The sequence below is a fragment of the Columba livia genome, chromosome 1 (assembly GCF_036013475.1).
Source record: "Columba livia isolate bColLiv1 breed racing homer chromosome 1, bColLiv1.pat.W.v2, whole genome shotgun sequence".
In the NCBI taxonomy this organism is placed as follows: Eukaryota; Metazoa; Chordata; class Aves; order Columbiformes; family Columbidae; genus Columba; species Columba livia.
In genome coordinates this window covers 162,286,441-162,302,309 of record NC_088602.1, presented here as the reverse complement: position 1 = coordinate 162,302,309, position 15,869 = coordinate 162,286,441, and the positions used below count along the sequence as shown (strand labels likewise).

General features: G+C 33.0%; 1 protein-coding gene across 6 annotated transcripts in view; it reads right to left on the bottom strand.

Annotated features, from left to right (window-relative positions):
- Positions 1 to 15,869, bottom strand: part of LRRIQ1 (leucine rich repeats and IQ motif containing 1) — a 110,274-nt gene that overhangs the window by 46,292 nt on the left and 48,113 nt on the right. For all 6 annotated transcript variants that reach the window (XM_021283973.2, XM_065041755.1, XM_065041773.1 and 3 more), the window contains 4 exons: positions 6,943 to 7,032; positions 6,098 to 6,219; positions 5,384 to 5,479; positions 4,957 to 5,042 (listed from right to left, as the gene is read on the bottom strand). In XM_021283973.2, the coding sequence (XP_021139648.2) occupies positions 4,957 to 5,042; positions 5,384 to 5,479; positions 6,098 to 6,219; positions 6,943 to 7,032 (394 nt within the window). The remainder of the gene's footprint in view (positions 1 to 4,956; positions 5,043 to 5,383; positions 5,480 to 6,097; positions 6,220 to 6,942; positions 7,033 to 15,869) is intronic.

Here is a 15,869-nt window from a genome sequence, read left to right as displayed (position 1 = left end):
CAGATTATTTTATAATACTAGTGCTTTCCAGTCTCTAAGTGAGCTAGGGAAATGAACTGCATGTATGCTTTGATGACAAGCAATCAAATGTTTCAGATTTCACACAGAGAACTGTGAAAGAGTCCAATAGTTCAAAATGATACAAATATCTTCCTGGATTCTGGCATTCTCATTTAAATGCGGCTTATTAGACAAAGATCTGTGCCAGAGAAGTAATTTAATGCACATTGCTTGGCTGACTCCAAATATAGAAGATAAGTTGGACAAACACAATAAATGTTATAGAAACAATATGGAAGGAATAGTTTCTGCCTGATCCGGCAGCACATTTGCTAAACAACTTCTTGATAATATGTGAAACTGAAAAAAAATAAATGTTTGTCTTTGATTTTTGTTGTGCAATATCTGTAATTAGAAAAATATAAACATATCTGTGCCAATTTTAAAGAGCTGATAAATCAAAGTAGCACACAGTGACAGATGCTTATCTATAAGATAATTCAATTTGTAAATTCATTTGGAAGAAAGACCACATTTTCTCCCATAATTGAACAGCAATTAGAACCCCAACTCATCCATGGTTGGAGTTTCCAGATGATACTGTGGCATGGAATACACAACAAAAAAAAGTAGCTTGCTTTCTGCTACGAAGAAAATATAGATCAATGGTCTTTTACGTAATGTGTAACAAGGAATAATAATATCCCCCAGATATTTATTCTGATTGTTGTTAATTCAACAGATCAATGTTGCACAGTCAGATCATCTGTTCTGGCGTTGTGGGTTTGGAAGGAGGTGGGCTGAGTATTTTATGTTCTCTGTTTTTTTTGTTTGTTTGTTTGTAATTAATATTACGTTGCTGCCTTAAATTCTAAACTGGAACTAAAAATATTTGCTGATGTCTAGGAAATACCTTTATCATTGTGCTCTGGTTCTAGGATTCAAAGCCCACTCCAGCTGCTTTTTACTTTTTCTTGGTTTTCTACCTATGTGGCAGCAAGATTTTCCATCTCATGCTGCTAGTCACAGACAGTTTTCCTTTGGAGATGAAATGGTTAAACAAGAAGTAATAGAGCAGTGTAGGAGAGACAAGCTGAAAGCAAGACAAGGCTTCTAGCCATCTTAAAAGAAAAATAAGTTAACTTTCAGAGGCTAAAATAAAATCCACAGAATCAAGGAAACTCAAAGTTAAGCAAGAAATTCTGTACTGTTGTGCCAAGACATCTTTAGGAAGCTAGGATTGTTATGAGTCATAGGCACTTAATTTTTAAGCACAGTGAGGTGCATTAATGTCTGCTGTACTTAGTTTTTTAATTAGAATTTCTATAGAATTTTATGCACCCATGATAAACAGGAATATTTCTGACACTATGCCAGTTTTACTTGGCTGCAAAACTTCTGGTTTCTTGCCCACAGTTTTTGTATTATCTTACTGTACAGTAAAAATAGTTGAAGCAGACGTAGTTCACATTCGGTATCGTTAAAATACAGCCCACAACTTTATTTAAATACGTAAACAAGCATACATAACTGTAGTAGATTAAGGCAGAACAGGCCTTAAGGCATTAAGTTGGTGGGACTGGTCTACTGCAAAATAAGCATTGTCTGAATCATTCCTTATTACAAGGTTATGTTACTTTAAGCTCTTCCTTGTAATACAAACCACAGGATTCAGTGCACTTGCTAGTATTTTCCATATTTTTTTCACTACTGAGAAGGTATGTGGCCAGACACATGAGGTAAGATACTTCTCAGTTACTTCGACATACCTACAGTTTAATTCTGTGCTTCAGCCAGTCAATCTAGGTTTCGTGTCTAGGCAATGGAGAACTATAAGTGCTTTTACAGTGAGAGTCAAGTAGCCTGTTTTTGAATGATGTTTTAGGAGGAAATTAATAGCATTTAAGGTGGCTATTTGTTTCCATAAAAGTATGCAGATGACTAACTCAGATGTGGACTTCAGTAATTAACCAGATGAATCCCATCACAATTGCACTTGAAGACAAACATTTTAGATGGAGAATTAAAAGGAATAAATTCCCACACTTGAGGATGTTAAGAATTTAAGCTGTTCACGACTGTCCAGTCCAAGTTCCAATCCAGAAGACGTCCTAACTATATTGAAGAGCAATTGTAAAACACACAGAATGGAGGTTGATTTAACACCTTGCATTTGTGAATCTCAGGCCTAAGGCAAAGGAGTTTGATAGCATATAGAAGCAGAAAGCCTAATCTGACAGGCCATTTGTTCCTACAAAATGCCATCAGTGCTGCAACTAATGAGATTGTTATCACAGACAGACCTCAGTGGCACATAAAAGATGTTTGGAATGATCCTGAAACTTTAGCAGTGTATTATTTGTTAATAGCTTCTAATTTATTTGTATCTAGAACCTTTAGATCTTGTCGCTTTGCTTTGCTTTTTGTCAGAACTTAAAATTCTACTCTTAAGTTAAATGTGTAACAGGAAATTGATATAATAAGGAAAATTGCTTTTTTACACCTTATATTCCACACTTCTAAGTGGATGCTGGCTGCTTATTTTCTAGTGGTTAGAAATCTGTATCACTAACAGAATTATTTTATTGTAGTTAGCATACCTTCAGTTCTTTTAAATCAGAAAGTTAAATGGAAATAGTTGTAATTATAACACTGAGGACCTGGAAATTCAAAAGAAAGAACAGAAATAATACTAAAAATAAATGCTGCAAGTTTTCATATGCAGGTTCAGTAAGTAGAAGATGGATGAAGGTCATTTCAGAGGAGATGAAGGTGATAGGATGCTAATTTATCTGGAAACATAAAAAGATAATGCTGACAACTACATTCAGATGAATTTCAATCTGCTTTAAAATATTCGAAGGAATAAGGTTTCTTATGGCATTCCTGCTTCGGTAGGGTTAAACTCACAGCAGTGGCCCAAGATCGTGAACTCTCTCTCTTTCTTTCTCTAGTAAAAGATAAAGTATTCTGTAAGTATTCTAACATGAGCTGTACCGCACAGAGATCCAAGAAACATACTGGCAGCCTAATGGATCTGGTTGCAGTTTCCTGATCTGGAGCTGGCAAGCCTCACGATAAGGTATATTATCCACTCTTAAATCCTGTAAAGTCTCCCTGTTCAACCAGACCCTCAACAAGATCCTAAGTTGCTCTCACCACTTCAGAGGTGGCTGATGTAAAACACAACCACATACATGGAGATTCTTCTCACATGGGGAATTTTCCATCAGGATTATTTTTTAATGCAACAGCTGAGTTTTAGCATGAGTTTACGGTAAAAAAACTTGTTTTAATTGATAATGTCTATTTTGTCCTTAGTGACCAAAAGGACTGACTTTGTCAGTGTGCTGAGAAAGGGTAGTTGGTTTGAAAATCTTTTTACTGAAAAGAGATCAAGTGTGCAATAATTTCAATCATATTTATTGGTTCTGGAAATTATGTTTTCTGTTTATCTGAAAAAAAAAGTTATTTTAATGACTGTCAGAGAACTCTATAAAGGAAAATTATATATACAGGTTATTTTTGTGCCTGATGCAATAGTTAGAATGATAAAAAATTCTTATACAAGGTAGTGTCAAGAAGAGGAAATTTGAACCTACAAAAACATTGCCCAAAACTATTATTTAATTTTTGAAAAACTAATATACTTTGTAAATATTCCAAGTGATACATTAAAAGGTCAACACCCATACACCATATTGAATAATCTGAACAAAGTGAATGTAAACATATCAAAAAATCCATTAGAACTACAACAAAAATAGGATAGCAAATTTGATACGCTCAATCAGACATTTATGACTAGATTAATTACTACTAACATAAACCAAAGAGCACATGGAGAAAATATGATATAACCTAATAAGCTCTATTCATTTAAAAATGATACAGAGGCCACCAAATGGAACATATGTAGAAACATAGCTGCATAACAGATACTTACTACTTTTTTTTTTTTTTTTTTAGGTAACGTGGTAGGGCATCATGGGAAGCTATCAATATTTAAATACAATCACTTTAGTTTCTTATTAATTTTTTTCTCCTTTCCACAACAATAATGCTTCAGTTGTTGATTACATGCCTCTCTCTCTCCCTCCCCCACCCTTTTTTTAAAACAGATATTTTTTGTCATATTAAGTCTGAGGCACGTCATTTGAGTATAAAAAATATACAGGTATATAAACACTTTTTAAATTTTATCTGTAGGCTGATTTTTTTTCTCTTCGAAGAGCAAAATGGTTTTCAATATTTTCAACACTTAATACAGAAGAGATTTGCAAAGTTATACAAAAGAGGAAAATTAACTGTAGCTTGGCATAGAATTAAGAAAACCTTAAGTGTAAATAAGGGTACACTTTCCAAAGACCATTTAGCATTAGGTCCCATTGTCACCAGGGTCTTACGTATTTGAATGTATCTTATACTAGCAGTATTTTATTAATATTTTTATTAGCATATCATACTAACAGTTGATGATTCAAAGAAGTGTTCATTGACATAAGAGGTATCTGAGAAGAACTAGAAGGTAATTACAGAGAAACTGGATAAGCATTATCTATTTTCACAGTGAATATTTAATACATAAAATATGATTTAATTTCATATGTATTAAGTTGTCATCTTCATAAATAGTTCTCGCATAAGTCAATAATGTTAGCCTCTAGAAAAAGAGATACATGAAAAAAAAAACACCAAAATGTCTGTTTAACATAGATGTCATATTCAACTTCAAAAAACAGTTGAATGTTTTTATAAATCTGAATATTTTATCCCTGGAACAAATTGATTACTTTACAGAAATTTAAACTGAGTTATTTTTACTGAATCACACTTTACTTTCATTCAAATGAATATTTAATGTTGTGCAAGCAAACTTTTTAACAGAGACACTATTTTGGGATTTAAGATTAGAAACATTACATCAATGTAACCATTTTAAAAATGTTGACTTACCTATATTTTTATTACTATATTTTTTGGGCTTCATTTTATGGGCCCTCTTCAGCATTAGCTGTGCAGTAGAAATATCCTTAAAACCCCTAGGGGAAAAGAATAACTTACTAAACAATTCACATATATTACATTATACCAGCTGCATAATTTTGTATAATGTGTTTTCAAAAAGAATACAAGTGCATAGTACTACCTATGCATGGTATGAAACTTTATGAATTACACAGATAGCTGCAATGCTTATCTTAATATTATCATAGCTTATTAATCTGGTCTCCCAGATGCTTGGAAAAGTAATTACAATAATTTTCACTTTGGTCAAAAACAGACTAATGAAAGGTGAAAGTTAAAAAAAAAGCAAGGAACAACAGGCAACTATACTGTACCTATTCCTGGAAATCACTGTTAGCAAAATAGCTTAACATACCATTCTTCTGAAATTTTTGCTTCTTTTTCAGACATGAATGAGAATTTCTTTTTTTCCTTCCAGTCAGAGAGCTGTGATACTGTTTCCTTCCCTGATCTGAAAACAAAGTATAAGAGCAGTACTGAAAGGTAGGTAGATTAGGAAGGGTCTTGGGTGACTATTTTGCAGCCTTTGTTATTCTGCAAGTTGTTCGTGCCTCTTAAAGGCACTTTTGAAGCTTGGATATAATAAAAAAAAAAAAATCTATTTTAATACTCCAGGAAGGCTTTATCTTGGAGAGTAATAAAAGTCTGCCATCAATTTGAAATGTTTACATTTCAATTACTTGAAGCATATTTCAGTCCTTTCTCTCCAAAAGAATGCAGCTGTGTAAGAAATCCCTTTTAATCTTTATCTAGTCTTACAAATCTCTATTTCAACATCCATGTTATGATATACGTGAAAAAAAACATACTTTAATGATTTACAGTCAAACCTAGATAAATAAAAATACATATGTATATTCCTATATTCTTAATTCTGGTAGTGAATGAAAAATAACAACTGAAAGTAACATATTTGGTTTTAACAAGTAAATGTTTTTAACACCAGTAATACCATATGAACTGGAAGTAGCAAAAGTATCAGAAATTAGCCTCCAGTTCTCCTCTTTTTGATTTTTGTCAAATCTAAATGAACTAAATATAATGAAAAAAAATATATTAGTTAACTTACCTGCTATGAAAGTGGATATTTTCTGCTGAGTGTGAATGTGGTCTGTTAACAGATGGCCAAACTTCTTGCGGAGACAACAGCAGACTAGTTGAATGTTCACTGGAATTTGAAGGCCTAGAATACTTGTAAATAAAGAAAAAGAAAAAAAAAAATTAAGTTGATGATTCCTGCAAGTTTGAATTTAAAATATGCAGGTAAACCTGCATCAGGGTTTGCAGAGTGTATTACTATAACAGAATGGTCTCTTAATGGTAATATGCCCATTAGAGACCTTACCTTCGACTAAATAAACAGGGCAAAAAGGTGATTTTAATTATATTTAACATCCCCAACTATAAGGAATTTTACATTTACAAGACTCCTTTCTTTTAATTGTAGGAAATAAAACATTAGTAATACTACACTTGTAACAAGAAGAGAAAACCCTACCAAAACAAAAAGCTAAAACTTCAAAGTTTATCAAATAACTAGCAGACATCACAGTTCAATGACCTTTAGCTGTTCTGAAAACATTCAGCTGTTGTCATATAATGCAGATCTTAGTATTTTAAAGTAGTGTGTCAACTAGCAATTTTTAATCCATTGCCAAATGTACAGATGAAGCACATCATCTTTTTTTTCTGCTACTGTGAAGTGTTGAAATAAATCCAAAATAAATTAAAAACTAAGCAAACGAAAGAAACTCTAAAAGAAAAATTGCATTTGGGGATGAGGAGGAAGTCTGAGACTTCTAAAAGTAATTGTGTTTTTCAAGTCAATATATTGTCGTATTAATCACCCCAGAATAGCATATCCTTAAGGAATGAATAAAGACTGAAGAGTAAGAAGTTTCTGTGACATGTTACCTTTGGCCAGTGCAGCTGGTCTGAGAGCAGGAGTGTTTTTGAAGGGAAACGGGTGGAATCTGGAGTTAGCCATTCCTTCTCTAATGCAGCCTGCATGAATGTGTAAAGTCAAAAAGTGCACTGATAAAATAGGTTTAGTTTTGGTAACTTTTGCAAAGTGTCTTTAAATTGTCTTACATACTATTTCAACTGTTTTCCAGTCATACATCAGAACTGCCACCTGCAGAGCAATCGCACTTAAAACACCTTTGAGATGCTGTGTTGTGCTGTTTTACTTAAAAAAGAAAAAAAACAGATTAATAGTATTTGTGGGTTGTGGGGTTGTTTTTTGTGTTGTTTTGTTGTTTTTAAATAAGATGCATCCCTTCCTTATCAAATTGTTGAAATTTTATCCCAATGTTGTTAGTAAGCCCACATTACTAAAAAAGACTGCCAAACTCTGAAGAAATACAGACCTAAAGTACTTAAAGGTCTAAAGGACTTGAACAGCTTTGTTTGCTGTTTTTGACAAACTGAGTATTTTACATCCAGATGTAGGTGCCTGATTCTGTCAAATTTGCTTTTGTTGAGTTGAACTGATTAGACGAAAAGTTTTCACTGAAATCTGGGGTTAGAAAGGTGATTCCTGTATGTACTTATTCCTTCAATTAATCAATTTTATTTTTGATGTAATGGAATAATTTGTAAGCTAAAATAATAGCTTGGAATGAAAAGGGATGACAGAATTAGGTGCTAACTGGTGTCTCTGGCACTTCACGGAGTTTTCTTTCATAAAAATAAAATCTAGATTTTGTTTCAAACACAATTTGTATATTAATTATTTTTTATATGTCCTTGAGGTTTTCAACCAAATGTTCTTTCAACATATTCTGATAAGTGAGAGAAGCAAATTACTCCCACACAGTAAGTAAATACCTCTGAAGAATTTGGCTTTACTTACACAGGGCTCAGTCATTCAGGCTGTTCTTACTTCAGCAGCAAAGATCCTGGGGTTCATTCTACCTTTCTCCCATTCACAGAATATTTCGGATTGCACTATTTTCTGATTCTGAGAAATTATGCTAACTTTGGATATCTTCCTGTGTATTTTGTCTAAACAGGACTTTGCAAAGCCTTAGACTAGTGAACAAGAAGGTCTTCCAAGCCCTTTGAAATTCTGAGAGAAAAAAGGACCATATTCCAGCTGCTTTGAAAAGGTTACTTCTTGTACTGTCCACATAATTTGGTGATTCTAAAACCACTCTTTTTCTTTATAAGGTAACTGTGAACCAGTATTCCTCTTCCATCCTGACCTAACTTTTCAAAGTAAATGTTCAATAAATTTTGACTTTATTTTCAGGTCTCAAAAGGAACGCATTCTTACATCTTTGCTCCTTGTTTAATGAATTCCGTGTTCTTTAACTATACTATGTCTTGGTTTTCATTTTTTATATAATAAATCCAGATATATTCTATGTCCTCGTTATTAGCAGAAGGTGTCTCTTCACCACTCTTTCCCTTCTTACCATTTCAGTTCGTGATAAATACACACCACTATCCTCTTTACCATACCTTCTCAGGCGGTTGCATATGTTAAAAAATCTATGCAAATAAACTGTAGAGGCTTGCAACAAATAAAATGGATCATGTTCATTAATTGTTACATTTACCTACAACCCACTAGTCTCTCTCTCCTCAGTGACTACTCTTACGCGGTTGATTCAAATAATTTTCATTATAAAAAAAAAAAAAAAGGTCAGAGTTAAAATTTATTCCAGAAGCAGACTGTAATAAGTAAGATCCTAAATGAGATATTTTAACATGTGAAATTGGCACAATTTGGACACAGAATACTGACAAATTGATATCTCAGCAGAGACAAAGCTGTGACATATTCAAGTTTTGCAATTGCCTAGGGTCTATGGGCAGAATGGTCATAATGGGTAACTATATAAAAGGGAGAAAATCTGATCAAAAACTTTCAGTGAAATCAGGTATTATTCCTCCTTGTCCTCCTTAAATTTATTCTTAAAATGCACTATGCAAATCATATTTCTAACTTTTCAGATGAGAGCGTTTCACTTCATTTCTGAGTATGGGCATGCAATCCAGTCACGGGTAAACACAATGTCTGCAAAAGATGTGTCTTCAGCTTTGCTGGTATATAAAGGTATATGAAAATGGCAAATTTCTGAGTTATTTTATTCCTCCTCTATTTGTAAAAGAATCAATACAGCTGGGAGAGAGGTAGATTTCCACTTTTTGTACAATTTAAATGTAGTAATCAGTAGACTGACTGAATCTTTTTGCTTTATAGTTGTACCATAACCCAATTAAAGTTCTTTGTTTTTAATATTTGAGTAGGAATATTTCTCACCAATATTTTCTTACCCCAGTATTTGCCATTTATTAATTCAACATATTCTGCAGTGGTTTTATTTCTTTTATAGCCTATAAAATGTTTTTCATTGTTCTAAGAGTTAAAAGGAATACCAATGAAAATATAAAAGCATGACTCAAAGGCATAAATATGCAAGACAAAAAAAAAATAATAACTGATTTATCATTAAGCACTCCTATGTATGTGTGGCATGTTATAAAAACATATCACACGGTCATTTGCTTTGGCCAAAAAAAATAAACACATAATTGATTTTCAAATATATGCTCTTCCACTCTGTTTGTCCTTAGAGATTTTGACAGCATTAAGTTCAAGAAACTTCTGTCCATATCTTTCCCATAAACACAGTCCTAAATTATAACTAACACAAAGTTTATGACAGATTCACCAACACCTAATAATAATAATAATAGATTAATTTCTACTGACGTTGTCCACTAAGAGAAAAAAAAAAGCAATCTGAGATTAAGTACAAGGCAAATAAAAAAATAATGTGATTGCATGAGCTACAAAAACAGTTCTAGGCATACTATATTTATGTTTCTTTCTAAAGCCAAACTAAGGAATTGATTTCACAATTGCTGAGGTATATGACTTAGCTTTACACATACGTGTAAATCACATACAGTTGACTTAACACACAACAGTTCATCTGAAGACATCTTTTATGTTTCTGTATCCTCTACATTTTATTTCCAGTGTTCGTTCCAAGTCAAAGTGTGTATTGTTTACTTTTAAAAAGTTTCAGTGTCACAAGGACACAGAACATACATAGACCTGTCTAACTTTTTGTTAAAGCATCACAGAAATAAATTCAGTTTAACTTACTATTTGAAACACATTTTTAATGCTTCTATTATTTATTTATACTATTTTTATTTTTTTTTTTTTAAGACCTTGTGTTATTTTTCATTTACGTCTTTCTCAGGACACCAACAATACACTTCCAAGTCTAGAAAAATACAGATCACAAAATTCGCTATTAAACACATTATTCCTGACATTCCTTCTTCAACAAGAGGGTGTGACTATATTTAGTTTTGTTGGTTCTATTTTTTTTTTTTCCCCTTGAACTTTAATAATAAAGCTTCCATACTACTACCTATTTTCATTTACCTATTAGGGTCCAGAACCTTTAAACTTGATTCACGATGCATTTTTTTACACTTTGAGAATCTAATTCTGTAGGTTTTTTTCTCCCCTTTAATTTTGTAGCTCATCAATGAACTCTGGAGGATTTAATAGCATATTATACATAAACTTTTATATTTTGTTATTCCTCGATTTTTCAAATACTTATTCTACCCCTTCTTTTGCAAATATAATGACTATTTACCAACAAGCATTAAACTTCGGTGGTCTTGGAAACAGAATCCAATCATAAAACCACCAAAGTCGGTGAGAGTAGTTCTGCTAAATTTAAAGATAACTGAATGAACTACTCAAACGCAGAGTTTTAGAATCGCAGAACCACAGAATACCAGATTGGAGGGGACCTCAAGGACCATGTGGTCCAACTTTTCTTGGGGAAAGTACTGCCTAGACAAGATGAGCCAGCACCCTATCCAGATGGATCTTAAAAAGTGTCCAGTGTTGGGGAATCCACCACTTCTCTGGGGAAATTATTCCAATGTCTGATTATTCCAATGATTGTACCTATCTACATCAGTACTCTGCTTGAAAAAGGGTTCAATAGCAGATACTTATGGAAAGAATGAAAGAAGTTGGACATGTTGAGGACAATCCTTCCCTTGGTACATACTTTCGGACCTTGGAAATTGGTGCTTTAAGGACTTTCTGCTAAGATCTAGGAAAAGATTCCTCAGCTGAAAACAGTAATCTAAATTATGACAAATATAACCTAGGCAGTGTGTTTGCAAGGTCATCTCTATGTTGATCTAGAAAGAATGCTCAGAGCATTCTGAAGTGGTGTAGTTTAACTTGGAAAGGTCAACATGTTGGCTGCCATGGGAACCGAAGCTACCTCAGATTTCTAAAAAGAGTGGACCTCAGAATCACAAGATGAATCATCAGCTGATAAAATTGTGAAACTATCTTTGAAACTTAGGGAGAACTAACTCTTTATATCTCTTTCCTTCTTTCATTCCCTCATTGACTCACTCACTGTTTGCAGGACAGTAATGATTTAGCCCTTAAAATTGTTTTATTGATTACTATGTAATGCTTTCATTTATATAGTATCTTAAGATAAAATTAGGAAAAATTCTCAACAGAATATAAAGAAGCAGAAGAAAATTAATATCCAAAACTCACTCTGAACTAGAGTCATGACCGGCCTCTGCGCATTACAACAGAATACAAGGAGTGGATGGGGAAAAAAAATTAAGCATATTGTATTAAAAAAACATATTTCCACATAACAATTTCACAGGAATAGTGTGTGGAATTCCTTGCTTTTAGAAAAATATTCATCCTTAAGTTCACCTGCCCAGTTTTGTCTAACTTATTTTTCTGGACTTCTATTCCTCTCAGCAAGACAGTGACATTAGTGTCATTCTCAGCCAGAATGTTTCTTTTTCAACCAGATTTTATAAAGTATCTGCCCTCTCTACATTCAAAATTAATTTTTAATAAGAATAATGTATAACAAGAATAAATGAATAAATAAATAAATCAGAATTAATCTTTCCTCTAGTTTTCTCTGTAGGGTACAAATTTAAATAAAGTTCTTCAGGGTGGTGAAGAATCTTGATTTCTGCTTTCGCAGGTTTTAGTAAGTATGTTTGAATAGTGCAGTTAAAGTCTAGTTCACTCCAAGAAAGTAAAATAAAAAGTTAAAACAATAAGAGAAGTGAAAGAGAGCACTTTAATCCAAGGCAGAACGTTCAACAGCATTCTATGACTATTTCAAATTATCTGAAGAGATTTAGTTTTGAGCAATACACGCTACATGAAGAACTACTTTTCTAGTGCTAAACATCTTGTGGGTTAAATAATTGTTCAGAGAATGGGAGGGGGAGCAGTCAGGGGGAAGGATCATATGCTGAAGATTAACCCTGTGGATACTCACAATAGAAAAGGGCACATCGCAGCCAAGCCACACTGGACTCTCTTTGATCTGGCAGAAAGCTGCAACTTTCTCTCTTGATTCCTGGCAAACATATTTCACTCTGTGGTGTATTTCATTCAAATATTGTGCTACTCCAGGGTAACATCTTTCATTTCTTTTTAAACTAAACTACATTTCTGCCAAGGCTGAAATATTCTTTGCTAGAAAATTATTCTCTAAAAGCATAAGGAAGTTTTGACAATCTTATTAAGAAATCACAAATTTTTAGTTCTTATAGCTGATATAGAAGGACTATATCACTTTTCTATGTTCATTTACATGTTGTTGATAGACTGTGAATGAAAACTTCTTTTGAAAGTAAAGATCTCAATATTTTTGTCTATTTAGCCTTTTCTTCCATCCAGTCTTTTTAGGAATCAGATTTCTCTATGGCCTAGCTTTCTGAGAAACCCAAGTTCATGCGTAAAGATTACTTCGATGTTAGGAAGTTGAATATAAATCCAGTGCCAGACTTCCCTAAAAAAATTCCAAAGCTAAGACATTAATCAATACAAACATCCTTAATTGCATAATCGAATAGCTGCATTATTATTCTTTTTACAATATCACAAAAATTCAAAGTTCTTTCATTTTGAAACTATATGTAAATGTGTTAATTTGACAAATTTTATAAAAAAAACTGTATACAGACTTATTTTTAATTAGTTTAATGGATGTATGGTTTATAGAAAATGGATCTCTGAACTGCAAACTGTAGGAAAAATAGCCTTTTTCTCTGGATTTGTCTTTCATGCTTTTTCACATATTTAATGTGGTGAAGATAAATAGGTTAGCACCCTAAAAAGGTTATTTTAACCTTTGGAAATGCTTCTTTTTCAACCCTGTCTTTATGCAAAATAAGAGAACTAGAAAGGAAAGCTGGGCATGGCTGCATTCTTATGATTGCTAAAACCAAACAATGTTTCAAGCCAAAAAAAAGTAGCAAGTATCATATGGATTCCAGAGAAACATCACAACGATTAATTGACCCCAGGAGATTTTAAAGACTTAAGAAAGGTGGTTAATTATTAGAGCACATTCTTGTGGTAAAATTAGAGGACAAGTATAGTTGTGTAGTTGTCCATTTATAAAAAGGATATATTGACAAGGACTGCAAAAATGACAACATTCTGTTAAGAAAAACATTCAAGTTTTATTGGGGAATGTCTTCTCCAAATGTCTCTTTTCCAAACTGTTTAATAAGCTCAGAAAACTAATTATTCTCTCAAATTTGAATACATATGTATATATATATATTTCATATGAGTACTTATGTGATTTCTCTAAATACAAATGACTAAAACTATGGGGTGGTTTTTTTGTTTTTTTTTCTTTCAGAATATACAAAAGTAAATGAATAGTGAAAATTTCAGGAACCCTAAAAGTTTTAATTCACAAAAAGGGATGAATGTATACATACATAATTAACTCTCCAAATGTCTGAACCTTATTGTAGTTCATGCCAGTCATTCATGACCTACATGACGCAAACTTTTACATGTTCAGGTGAGTTAAACTGTGCTTTGTTTGGATAACATCTGCTATGTTCTAAAGTAAAAGGACTTCAAGCTCCAGCCAACGAGACATGCATGGATTTGAGTGTGGAGGAGAAAGGAAGTTGACATGTCACTTTCCTCTTTGTTTCCTCAGAAAGTACTGCTATTTAACTCAATTACAATATTGGCTGCATCAGATGCCTCTTCTCACAGAACACAGACAAGTAAGTTAGGAGAGCTCCTGAAAATTGTAATTAGGCATTACTAAAACATATTTTTCAGAGGAAATCAATGTATGTGGACATACTAATTATCAGACATTTAACTAGATCCTTTAAACACAATCTATACCTACACTAAAATGTCAGTTTTAACATTACACAAAAATTAAAGAACTTAGGGAAGTTATATTCAATTATTTGGGACCTCAGCTCAGATTTCAAGAGACTGCAGATGAAAATATAGTCATTGAAAAGAAACGATGGCTCTATTATTACTTACATTTAAAATGATGCATTTGGCTCAGAACAGTTTTCCTTTGAGACTACAGTAATGAGTCTAAAACTCCACAGAACTAAGACTTTTTTCACTTTTATATATTTTTCCATTGCTTAGCCTGTTTATTCAATTCTGATGCTTGACTTTGCCTTTAGAGAAATAAGACTAGGAAGTATAATTAATGACATCACTATACTTTGATATGTCATACAAGTTAAATATAATTTAGAAAAACACTATACCATTTGGTTAAAAAGAAGTTCCAAATGATACCTTTAGTGTCATACATCATTAGTGGGCTTTCCTTTGGAAAGTATTTGTTTGAATCTGGCTATTTAACCAAGAACTAGGTAAAGAAAAAACACGAAGATAGTTTTTGTTTAAAATTAAAAGCATTTCAGGAGGTATTAAGAACTGAGATCTATCTCCTGGTGGAAAGCCAAAAAGCAATCAGAGCACATTCTGCATGAGCTGTGAAGCTGGGGTGTTAGCAAAAGCCACAACTCCTAATAGCTGTGTTGGTGTTTATCTTATCAGGTACTGACTGAAACAACCTACTTCCAAGGCCAGGATATCTACCAGATAACTAGAAAACAAGATTTCAGCATTTTAGATAAGTGTCTAAAAAGATAAGTGCTGAAAGAGGTAGAAAAGAGGCTTTATGTATCTGACGATGCCACAGACTGAGAATGGCATGCGATTCATTAACACAGCAGCTGAAGAAGCAGGATTATATAGGGAGATTGTTGGTACACACTCATCGAAAAGATTGATCTTCAATAGGTTACTTAGGAGAGAGTTTTTCCTCCCTTTAAAGGAAGATGATGGATCTAATGAAATTTTCATCATATGCTTTTTGTTTTCATACAGTGCTGTAAGAAATAAGAAAGTCAATGAAAAAAAGGATCATATTCTTTGCAATATACAATGCATAAAGGTTAGAATCTCATCTGACATATATAAGCAATTACAAGAGCTAGACATGCATAAGAGTGTCAAGATACAAGAAATGTTACGGGGACCTACTAATCTATAGGCTACACTTATTTCCTGGCACTAGGCAGAAAAGAGCAATCACTGTCACAAACCCACAGTCACAAACTCACAGCCCGAGAGAAACCACATCATGAAGGATTATCTAAAAAGAAAGCAAAACATATTGTATGTGTCTAATTTGGACATGTGATAAGAATACTAAAGATGGGAGATTTAAAGAAATTTATGTTCTAATTGCTGTTTACTTTTCAAGAGTTAGCACATATGAGGTAGTTTTTATTCTTCTCCCCCACCCTCCTCCAAACAATCAGGAAAATAAAACTACTGCTTAGCTGCCTTGGAAGGTAAACAAAAAAATAGGAATGGCTTTGTGTCTGAGTGTGGACATGTGAAAAAATATGAAGGTTATTCCTAGGCAATAACTTTAAAAGCTACCAAAAGACTGGAATGTAAAAATTCAACATAATCAAGCTCAGAAGCAGAACAT